The following is a 12,577-nucleotide window of genomic DNA, read 5'->3' on the forward strand; positions in this document are numbered from 1 at the left end:
ACATTTGCACAATATACACAAATACAATAAATTATTACATAATGCCTGTATATGTTGTTCATTAACAAAATTCAATTGGAAACTACCAAAAAAAAGCAAAAGAAAAAGAAAATAGAACTATGTATGTGATCCTTCAATGATCTGTAGCAGACAACTCTTTTTTGCACCCTCTGTTGGCAAAAAATTAAACTATTTTTGTAAAAAATTATTTATTTATCAAATCACTTGAAGCAGTCTTATGCTGCTTTTTTTTTTTAAATGAAAATGATGCTGAACTTGAGTTGAATGCAGGTATTTCCAACCATATAGCACTGAACACACATCTGTTTTGTTTACAAACAATAAATTTTTATTAAGTATTTCGAACTATCAAATTGATAAAATATATAAAGTCTGTAAATTTCAAAACTAAAACGTTGAGTATTTATTTTATTCTTTTTTTTTTATTATTATAAAATAATCAAAAATAAACTACTTACCTCCTACAAAATACAAAATAATTGGAGTGATGATCCAAAATTAAAACATATGCAGAATGATCCAGTTCAGACTTAATAGGACTAGAGTTTAAATCATTTTTGTTTTTATAATAATTTTGGTATATACTAATTTTATTTTTTTATTTAGATTAACTGTAATTTGCATCGTTTGAGAACATTTCAGATGTTATACAAAAATGAAGAATGGTAATTAATTTTGAATCTTATACACATCTTTTTATATGTATAAATACAAACATACAATTTAAAATTAGCACAGTTAAAGTAATTTGATTTAAATTGTCACATTAATCTAAAATATATTAAATATATTCAACAATTTTTATGTCAAAAATTAAATTCTGTCAGACATTTATATTGATTGCTCCTTATCTCATGTCGATTATGTCTTTGTTTTAAGTCTTGTGATAAAAATTCTTTCCAGTTATTATAATAGTTTATACATATACATACATACATACATATATATATATATATATATATACAGTTGAGTCTGCATAAGTCGTCACAGGTATAACTCGGCACTATCGGTTAAGTAGTCAGTTTTCTGTGGTCCTGGCCGACTTACATAGGCATTAATGTTAAAAAACTGGTTTAACTTGTCACCTCTGGATAAATCAACATACTTTTGCTGTCCCACGCTCCTTTAGACATCTGATAAGTCAACTCCCCTTCTGAAAAGAATAAGTTTACACCGCACAGTAAACTGTGCAGTGTGAACTCATTCTTTTCAGAAGGGGATGCAACTTATTTATTAATTTATACATATTAATAAAAATGCCTTAACATTTTATGTATTTTTATATATAAAATAATAACATATAAACGAAAAGAAAATGTACAATCTATATCAACATTACAGCAGAATCCGATTTTGCATTTTCTCACGTCATGCATTATTTGTAGCACGTGTTTCACATTTCTGTTAGAAATGAGTGTCCAAAAGCTAACAACACTTACACTAAAGAAAAAATACAAACTTGTGTCTGAATTTGAATATACAGGGTTCCTACGCACCTGGAAAGTCAGGGATTTTCATTAGTTTCGGAAAAAGTCATGGAATGTCAGGGAATTTGTCAAAAATTGTCAAAAAGTCAGGGAATTTGTCTCCTTAGCTGCCTCGTTGATTTCGTTTGCTGAATATGGCTGACCAAGCGTAGCCATCTGCAGGTGGCAAGAAGTAATGCTGCAATCTTTAATAAGAAAATATACCAGAATCCGAAATGGCTTTTTCACCGTTCTGAAGCCATATAATTTTACAGTTGTGGATTAATAACAGGATAAACTACTATTATGTAATAGTTTTTAATTTTAATAATTCAGCGATTATAAAAAGATAAATTTGTTAATTAGAATAAAAATAACTAATTAAAATTAGTTTACAAACTTTTAAAACTTGAAATCGTAATTTATTAGAATATTCACTTCAAAATAGCTAAATAGATCAGTAAAAATCGGTAATTTAATTGTTTTTCACATTTAAAACATTAGTGTACAACATAAAAAAATTATAAATAGCTACCCGACATTTACAGTAAAATGCTGGCGCTGATTAGTAGTTTTTTACATTTGTTGTTACAATTTTCCTTGAAAGTACTGTACTGCAAGCATATTTTCCCCCCTCTCCCATTAATTTCTGCAACTTCGATACATAGTTTAATAATTAGTTTAACAGAAATGATGTTGGGTAACATAGCCACTGATTTTGGCAAATTTAGGGATCATACCTGTAATAGATATACTGTAGTTATAGTTTTGAAAATCAACTGGATCAGCGTTTCTCAACCTTTTTTGGCCCGCGGACCGATAAAATTTGTGAAAAAAATTTTGCGGACCGGTGGTGTTTTAACAAAAAACTTTACTATATATTAAAGAATTACTACAGAAGTAAATTGTAAAATTATTATCATCATTTATACATTATAAAATTTTTATTTATTAAATTATCACTATTTTTTTCAATAAGAAAATTTTTAATGCAGAGCGGTAAAAATTCTCTGCGGACCGATCAAGAATCTCCACGGACCGGTGGTTGAGAAACAGTGAACTAGATAATCCAATAGTTTAACCAATGTTAACTTGCTTATAATTAATTATAAATTTAAAAAGCTGGTAAATTTTTAAAAAAATTAATCAAATGTATTTTAATTTTTTAGTATCTTAGTGCGAAACAACACCAAAACTATTTTTATAGTTATGTTGCAAAAGAACGAGATTTTATAGTTACGATTCTATGCGCTGAACTTCTATATTTTATTAATGTATAATTGTAATTTCGTTTGATGTTTATTTCTGTATTTATTTTATTTTATTTAAATTCTATAACATTAGTTCGTTTAATTAAAATTTGCTATAAAAGTGAGAAAGATGGTTTGTGATATGATTTGCAATAATTATAAGAATTGTAATTAAGGGTTAAAATAAATAAATTTTGTCTGAATTATTAAGAAAATTTTATGAAAAGATGAAATTTAATGCAAAATTAAATAAATAATAAATAAAAATTATTAAAAATAATTATTAAAACTCTGGCTTTACATCGAAACCGAAATCAAAATGGCGGCAACGGAACATTTTTTTTTCTTTTAATGAGTTGCCAATTCAGCTAATTTAGTGGATTTATGAACAATCTAGCTAAAAAAACCAAACAGTTCTAATGGAAACAGTATAATTTGAGTATTTTTATTAAAAAATGTCTAGCTGTAAATTTGAATTTTGAGTTGGTTGGCAACACTACTTTTAATTAATATATATGCAGATGCGGATTGGATGTCGTTTGAATGTTGTACTTAGTATTGTGACAAAACAAGTCTTACACATTGCTATCTGATCTGGTTCATCTGTCTTTTAATAATAATGTTCGAGGTTTGTGTTTTTCTACATTCTTAAATTATAATGGCACGGAAACAAACGAGGTTTAATCTCCAATGGCTAGATCCAGCTATTCATCCAGAATTCAATTCCTGGTTAGGAACTGTAAAAGATGATGATACAAAAGCATTTTGCTGCATTTGTTGTAAAGTTTTCTCGTTAAGTAATATGGGAAAGCGTGCATTAATATCCCATGCAAATAGTTCTAGTCATGTTGAAATAAAAAGATTGAAGTCGGAACAAACTTCGCTGGTAAGGTTTTTAACCCCGACAAATTCAAACTCTTCTAATGGTCAACAAAATGTGTGTGAAACGGCTTCTGTTGTGGAAGATAGATCTAAGATCATTAATGAACAGTCTCTCACCAAATCAACATTTCTTAGCAGCACATTGACACCTTTTGTGATAAAAGATGATGTAATAAAAGCAGAGATAACTTGGGCATTGGCAGTTGTAAAGAAAAAGATGTCACTCAATTCATGCTCTGATATTAAAAACATTTTCAAAAAAATGTTTCCTGACAGTGCTATAGCCACACAATTTCAATTGGGTCCAGATAAAGCTTCCCATATAATAAATTATGGCCTAGCCCATTATTTCAGAGAAAAATTGATTGATGCTGTTACAAGTTGTGATAATATTACTATCTCCTTTGACGAATCACTAAACAAAGTTGCTCAAAGAACTCAAATGGATCTTGTGATAAAATACTGGGATGAGAGTAAAGATAAGGTTATGACCAGATATTTAAATAGTGTCTTCCTGGATCATAGTACAGCAGATGATCTTCTCTCTGCATTTCTCAATGGCCTTTCAGACACTCATCTTGATCTTGCAAAAATTCTTCATATCTGTATGGACGGACCAAATGTAAACATAAGTTTTCTGAATAAATTAGAAGATCACATGGAGACGCAGAATGTTGGTAAATCATTTGTGAGAATGGGAACATGTGGTTTACATGTAGTCCATGGTGCTACCATGGTCCATGGTTTTAAAGTAGTAGATTGGAATTTGTTACCACTGCTACTGAATTTGTACTATTTGCTAAAAGACTCACCCACTCGGCGTGCTGAATACATTGCTATAAGTGGAAGCAGATTGTTTCCCAAAAAGTTTGGTTCAACAAGGTGGTTGGAGAATGGAGAGTGCTTAGAACGTGCAGCAGAAGTTATTGAATCTGTGAAGACATACATAAACAACAGTACAAAGTTGAAAGACAGCAAGGTGGCTACATTCTTGAGACAGGCACTCAATGACCCCTTTATTAAAGTTAAACTTTTATTTTTTCGGTCAATATGTACACAAAGTGAGAGCTTTCTCACCCGATTTCAGAGCAACAAACCTCTTGCACCTTATCTTTATAAAGCAGTTGTTCAATTATTAATGAATCTGATGAGAAAGTTTGTGAAAAATGACAGGGTCACCGACAAGCAGTTTCTAAAAATAAATTTAAATGCTAATGAAAACTTGGTACATCTTAAGAATTTGGATATTGGTTTTGGAGCAAAAAAGGTTTTAAAAGAATTGAAAGTAAGCGATAAAGATATTCTGTGTTTTCTAAGAGATTGTCAAAAAGTGCTGAAAGTGATGACACAAAAGATTATTGAGAAGGGACCTGTCAAGTACAAATGTGTGAAGGCTTTGAGCAGCTTAGACCCAGAAATTATTAAAATGCAATCAAATGTTGGAAAATTGTATTTCAATGCTTTACTGGAGATTCTACATGATACAAACAGGATTGATGAAAGATGTGCTGTCAAAGCAAAAGAACAGTATAATATACTTTGCAATAAAGTATCCATAAAACCCTATTCTACAAAGTTTGAGGACTTCATATCTGAAAGGAGTGATGATGATGGTCTGGACACATTTTATTGTGAAATTATGAAGGATGATAGGCAACTGCAAGATCTATGGTCTATTATCAAAATTTCTCTTTCTTTCTCACATGGGAATGCAAGTGTTGAGAGTGGTTTTTCGGTTAACAAATCACTGTTGAGTGAAAATCTTAAGGAAGAAAGTTTAGTTGCTCAACGCTTAGTTTATGATGGGATCCATTTTGCCAGTGGTATTGATCAAATAAATATAGACCAGAAAATGTTGTTAGCAGTCAGAGGATCTAGACAGCGATATATTGCATCTCTGCAACAGAAAAAAGATATTCAGAAGCAGCAGGCATTGAGGGCTGAAGAAAAAAGAAAACTTACACAACAACTTAAGGATTTAAAACAACACAAGAAAATGTTAAGAAAAGATCATGAAAAGGAAGAAAAAGAGATTGAAATGAAAATAAATACACTTGAGGAGAAAAAACTAAAACTACATTAATAGTTCTTCTATTTTGTGAATTGTAATTAATTTTTTATTTTCTAATTATCTGTATTTTGAAAAAAAGAGAATTAATACTAAGAAGTTTCTCTGTATTTTGATTGTCCATTTTGTAAAAATAAAAAGGTTTTACAATAAATTAGATACATTTGTTAGAGAAGCTATACTGTAAACTTACACCTATCCCTCTTTATTTCAAAATTGTGTAAAAATAGATTGTATATAATGTGGTTGACAAAGAAAACTAATTCTTTTTTTACATGATCAATTTTTTGAGGGAAAAAATGCTTTATTTGAAAATTTTTAAATTTAACTGTTTGTTAAAATTATGTTGCTGTTTAAAAAAAAGTTACTCTTTTGTTGAAAGATTGGTTTTAAAGTTACGTGCTTCTAAGTCAAGAGTTCATTTTAAGCACAGTACAGTACAATTTGTACTGTATATCAAATACCGTTTGTTGATTTTATGCTATCTTGTATTTACTAGATTTACATACAAATAATAATGATAAGTAATGATAAAATAAAAAGCTCATGTTTCATTTGTTGCTTATTTTTTCATTACATTGAAGTTTTGGATTCTATCAAACATTTTTCTACAAGATGTACCAGTATGTACTGTATTTTTTAATGTGGCAGTCTTTGAAACATATCAACTGTGCAAAAAAAAGGGATAGATATACTCAATCAATGTTCACAGTAAATAAAATGCTGTTTCATTATGTCGATATTCCACACCGTAAGAAATGTGAGGGTCAGGGAATTTGGACAAAGTTGGTCAGGGAAAGTCAGGGAATTCAAAACAAGAATTTGAGTAGGAACCCTGAATATAAGAAAACTTTGCAAGCCGAATTTGAAAAACAAAAAAAACCTTCCAAGAACAACATTGGTGGGAATCCTGAAGAAAAAAGAGGAAATTAAGAAACTTTTTCTTGGATTTTCATCACTGCTGTCTTGAAAACGCCAGAGAAAGTTGCCGTACAAGGATGTCGAAGATGCTCTGGTACGTTGGCTAAAGCAAATTCATTAATCGAATCTTCCTGTTTCGGGACTGATACTGAAACAAAAGGCGATGGAAATTGTTGGGGTACTTGGAGTAGAAACTAACTTTAGTGCCAGTGACGGATGGTCAGAAAGGTACATTTCACTACTGTATTTTCGTAATTGTAGTTTGATGGTTTTTTTCAACTTCGCTTTAGTTGAAATCATATCAGATAACTCGACACATTTTCATTTTCTCTTAGGGTGTTGACTTATGCAGACTCGACTGTATATATAAATATTGTTCTTTGCTAAAAATTCTTTTTCTTTTTTCTTTTTCTCCATAACAAATCAACTTGCTATTATAAACAGTCTAGAAATACAATACAAAGTTATGATTTCATATATATGAAGTCATAACTGTAATGTTAATGAAAATACTTTTAAGTATTTTAAAGAAAAACAAACAAGTAGAGAACATATTTTTGTATATTTTAGTAATGTGACTAATGTGACAAAATGTATTAATTGTAAATTTTGGTAAGATGATAATAAAATTTCAGTGTAAGAAGTTTGCAATATTGACAATATAAATTTTGACATTTCAATGAAGTTATTTTTTAAATATTAAAGTTTGATATTGTTGTATTCATTAGTTTACATATTAATTTTCTAGTGTAAAAGTATTAGCTTAACTTTACTAGCAATACAATTTAATTTTTAACAAATATTTATTTTTTGGAAATTAACAGTAGAAAAATATAATAATAAAACTTTATTACTATCTTGGTACACTTATAAAAAGTTTTTTGTTTTAACATATTGATGAAAGCAATGAAACATTTAAAATAATTTTGGTTAAAGTAAAGATTATCTGAATAAAGGTTCTGTGATTTTATTGAAAGTCTTGAAGTATGACCTAATTTTTGGATTAAATCTTACTTGAAGAAATTAGATTGTGCATGTATATATAAAAGTTCAATAAATTGTCACAATATTTTGTGATTCTTTTCTGTTTGTTCCAAAATCTTCAATATAATAGTTAGGGGTTGTTCTGGAAAATTTAAAAATATTGCCAGCCATTTGCCAGTGTTAAATTTTTTTTTGGTACTTTAAATTATTTATTGCCACCAGTTCTACTTACTAATTAATGCAGATGCTGGTAGCCTTATCAGTTGGTGTCTGGAAAGCAAAAGTAACATGTTCAGCTGTCACTTACAAGAAGATCAGACATTTGGGTCTCTGATTCAAATGAGACCTGGTGAGCACATAATCTTAAACACAAACAGTTTCTTGTCCAAATAAGAGGACCCACTTCTCAAGCATTTCCCATAAATGGGCTTCTGAAAATTTAGTGTTTAGGTTATAAGTTATTAAAAGTTTCATCTCTCTAACAAGTGATAGCTGAGTGGATAAAAGATTCTATGCACTGGATCTAGATGATATAAGTTCAAACCTTCAAAATTTTAGTTTTTTTTTTTTTTTCCTTTTAAATGTGTGACTTTATTATTTTACAGTGTCATTTGCATTACTTATTACTATTATTATTCCTGATATTTAAAGCTTATAAAACAAGATATTAAAAATTGCGACATCATTAGCAAAAATAAATTTCTGTAGATTTAACTCTTTTATGTTGTTAAATAAAATTTTTATTTCTTGATATTTATTTTAAGATATGGTAGTATTGTGATATTTGAAGTGTAACAAATATGAGTGCTTGAGGAAATTGTCCATAGTATTAGCAATTTAAAAAATAAAATACTGTGACTACACTACCCTATTTTCATATCACTTGTCTTTTTCATCTGTAGCTTACTCACTTGTAAAGACAGTATGTAAAATATGTGAAAAAAAAAATGTTAAATGAAACTTTTATTTCTTCTTGACGTAAGAGTTAAATCTGTAGAGGCTTGTTTTCACTAAACAGGAAATGGTATCACAATTTTTAATCACTTGTTTTGTTAGTATGTTTGATTTTATTAGTGCAAAATTTGTAAAATCATCATCATCCTTTAAATTGAGTAGATAAAAATAATTCACATACATTGCATAGATCTATTGTTTAATCCTTTGTTTCTGTAATGATATCTTTTATTATTTTATCTTCATAAATTAAAAAAGGAAGAAATTGTTTTTTCTTCATAAAATATGATCACATCATAATTTATGAAGAATATGACTGAAGAACATACATTAATCAATTATCAATTATGATTAATGTTATGATGTCATAATTTTTTACTTCCTTCTTTCATGTACTGTATAAATTATCACTTGATTCCTCACACACTGTATTTATATGGTTTTTATGGAACATGCTTGATAATTAATTAAATAAGTATAATAAATTATATAAAATTATCATTACAGGATTTAATAATAATAATTCTTAAATTGAATTTTAAAGATAGAACAAAAGATTTAACAAACTTGTAAAAGTACAAACATTCCTAAATAAAGTATAATATTGCATATTTATAAATTAATGGTATAATTTAAGAAAAAATTGCATTTTTATTTTAGGACATTTTGGTTTAAATTTGTCAGAATAAGTTTGATGACAGAATTCCTCTCTCTGATTAATACAAACAGAATTGATAAAGCATTCTTTTTATGGGAAAGGCATCAGGTTAGAATCAAGATCTTAATTTTAAGCTTTATTTCAAATTTTGAGATATTAGAATTATTTACTGACTGAAAATATATCTAAAATAATAACTTAATATTTTTTATCAATTTTTTTTTTTTTTTTTTTTTGTATAATTAGGATGAAATCAGTTGTTTGTTGAATGCCAGTAATATTAAGAAAATTTTGCAAGGCATTCCTTCATCTTTGCCTTCTATTCATCTGGTGAAATGGTTTGAAGAGTCATTTATCCCTAATGTTTATCATAACTCAAACGAAAATCTGGTTTGATTTCATTTTAGAATTATTATTTAGAATAAAAGATAATAATGTACAATTAATGTAATTTATTTTCTGTTGCAGGAAATAATAGCCAAGTGGTTAATAGAAAGAGTGCATATGATGGAAATTACAGAAAATGTAACTCATATATTTTAAAAAATTATTTAATTTTATGTAATTTTTTTACTTTGACAAATTAATTTTGAATATACTAAGTTTAACCCTCTTTTAAAATATTTAAATTTTTTTTTAAAAGAATTAGAATCAGTGTTCAAAATATAATATAGAAAAATAATTAAGATGGTTTAGTTTTAAAAATTAAATGTTTTGTTAATTTTGTTCTTCATTTTATTATAATTTCTTTTTACAAGTCAAGTGATTTTGTGTGGTAATTACTGTATTTTATGGTAAAGTCGTCTTGAAATTCCTTCTGTTAAACTGACAAAATAAAAAGTTAATTACTAATTAATTTAAGAAATCATTAATATTAAAAATACTAGTTATGTATGTGAGATATAACATATATGCATATGCACATACAAATGGAGACAAGATAAACAAGGGATTAATAAGAATTTATTGAATTTATTATTTAATAACAAAATTTGACTGGCAGTTGATTATTTTTATCAAAGCATGAAATAATAGTTCATATGGATAAAGATATGTTAAATTTGTTGGTACTCTCGATGCAGAACAAACCACTAGAGAGACCTTTCCAAAGAGAACAAAAGGTTTTATTGCCCTTTGTCTTTTCTTGTTCTTTCTTCTGACTGTGATCTGTCATCATGTATGGACGTTCGTCCTTCTGTTATGTAGAGATTTATTTGTGTATCACTTTTTGATTAAATGAGGATACTTTAACCATTGCAATGTGTATTGGCTGTTTGTCTCTCCAGTGATTCCTGATTATTCACTTTAATTTTATTGTTAAACATTAATATATTTTATAATATAATATAAAATTTTTGTATTTTACAGATTCATTCTTGTATTAAAATATTAAAAAGTATTTGTTACAAAAGTTGGAATGGTTGTCAATAAGTTATTTATTGAATTGTGTAAAATTACACAGTAATTTTTAGTAATTTAAATTGATTAATTCTGAAAGATAAACAATTTTTTAAAAAATCTAGCAAAGAACATAGATATAATTAATAAAATTTATTAAGGATAGATATTCACAAAATAAAAATGAAATACTTACAGAATTTTATAATATCAATAGTTATGAATTTTCAAAAAAATACATTTTAAGTAATTTAATAAATACAAGATGTGATGCAAAAGTAATAGGAGTAGTATGATGAAAATTCAGTGGTGTTTTATGTTTTGGTGACCCTCAAAACAACTCATTTCCCTTGAAAGCAAACTACCTGTACCAACATCGTTTTTATACTTAATAGAAAGATTGAAAGTCTTTTGAGAACTCCTTAAAGACATTGGTTACAGCTCATCAAATGTTTTCTGATTTCTCAAAATGATGACCTTTTATCTTGAGTTTTACTGGAAACTAGTCTCAGAGTGAGAGCTCTAACGAATAAAGAAATTGTGGAAGAACAAGAATGTCCTTAGAAATGAAGTATTTGTGAATTATTAATAACATTGATAAATACAAGGAGCATTTTGCAGAATCTAATTATTTACAACTACTCACAGGATTATTTTCACAATATAGTTGATTAAGTGTACTCAGTTAGTACAAACTCTTTATGGACTATATCATGCAGATAAAAATAAAGATTACAATTGTTTTTGTTTTCAATTTGATCATGCGTGCCATCTATGTTTCAGAGTTGAGAATGTGTTACTCTTCACTTTGTCTGTTTGCTTCTGGATCATACTCAAAGAACCAGTTCTCAACAGTTATTCTGTCAGAAAATTTGGTTCAGTTTCTTTGTTTGTAGTGTTCAAACACAATGAATTGCTGGTTTAATGACAATAAATCTGAGATATATTTAGTGTACAGAATTAAAATTCATACAGAATAGTGAGGAAAGATTATGCTATTGACTGACAAGTTAGCAGTTTTGTAGTATTGCCTGTTCATGCATTGTAAAATTAATCTTATTACTTTTATATCATGTCTTGTATATTCAAAAAACAATATTATATCCAACTTTGACTATAAAATATATATATATTTTATAGTCAAAGTTGGATATATTATATATTTTATAGTCATATATATATATGTGTGTGTGTGTGTGTGTGTGTGTGTGTTGTTACATTTTATTTAAATATTTTAATTACAGATTATATGTAAAGCTGGAATTAATACAACAGTAACTTACATCTACTTAAATAACATTAAGTTATTTGTTAAATATTTAGTCATAACTACTAATAAGTTCTAAAATTTTTTATTTATAGATTCAAAATAAATAAATGATGTAAAATTAGGAAAAATTTATTAAAAATATTTTGAATATTTGGAAAGTTCAGAAGTTCATATATAGGCAGCCCTCGACTTTCGCACATAATTTGTTCCTGAAAGTGTCTGCAAATGTTCGAAGTAGAGGGATGTAAAAAAAAATATGAACCAAAAACTGTGTTTTAAAGTATTTATTTATCAATATGTATACATAACGGAGTTAACAAGGTGTGTTTAAGTGCTTTCAGTTGTTTTCTTTAAAAAGTTGTCAAGAATCAGTTGAATACTGTATCTCATTTTAAATTTGTCGAACCAGCCATTACTTGCTTGAAACACTGTGTTAGAATCTTCGTTTAATCTAGTCTTACAATCTTCGTGCAAACTAAGAGCCTTGGCTTGAATAATTGAAAAACTCAGAGGGACATTATTTTGATGTTGATCATCAATCCACGATGACAAAGATCTTTTCATCTCATTTATCACTATGCTGTCTCTTTTGGAAACAATCTTTGAAGATATATTTCCACAATTTTGAATGTACTCCTTAATTCATAGTTGAAGTTTAGACTATTTACAAAAAATATATAATATTTTTGAGTTTATCTTAATCCT

At 27.7% G+C, this 12,577-nt stretch overlaps 1 protein-coding gene across 1 annotated transcript in view; it reads left to right on the forward strand.

Annotated features, from left to right (window-relative positions):
* rod (rough deal) overlaps positions 1–12,577 on the forward strand; it is an 82,635-nt gene that overhangs the window by 34,451 nt on the left and 35,607 nt on the right. The window contains exons 18-21 of the mRNA XM_067281868.1: positions 628–686; positions 9,207–9,312; positions 9,451–9,594; positions 9,673–9,729. Coding sequence (XP_067137969.1) covers positions 628–686; positions 9,207–9,312; positions 9,451–9,594; positions 9,673–9,729 — 366 coding nt within the window. The remainder of the gene's footprint in view (positions 1–627; positions 687–9,206; positions 9,313–9,450; positions 9,595–9,672; positions 9,730–12,577) is intronic.

The sequence above is a fragment of the Centruroides vittatus genome, unplaced genomic scaffold, assembly GCF_030686945.1.
Source record: "Centruroides vittatus isolate TY-2023 unplaced genomic scaffold, ASM3068694v2 contig_927, whole genome shotgun sequence".
NCBI classification, from domain to species: domain Eukaryota; kingdom Metazoa; phylum Arthropoda; class Arachnida; order Scorpiones; family Buthidae; genus Centruroides; species Centruroides vittatus.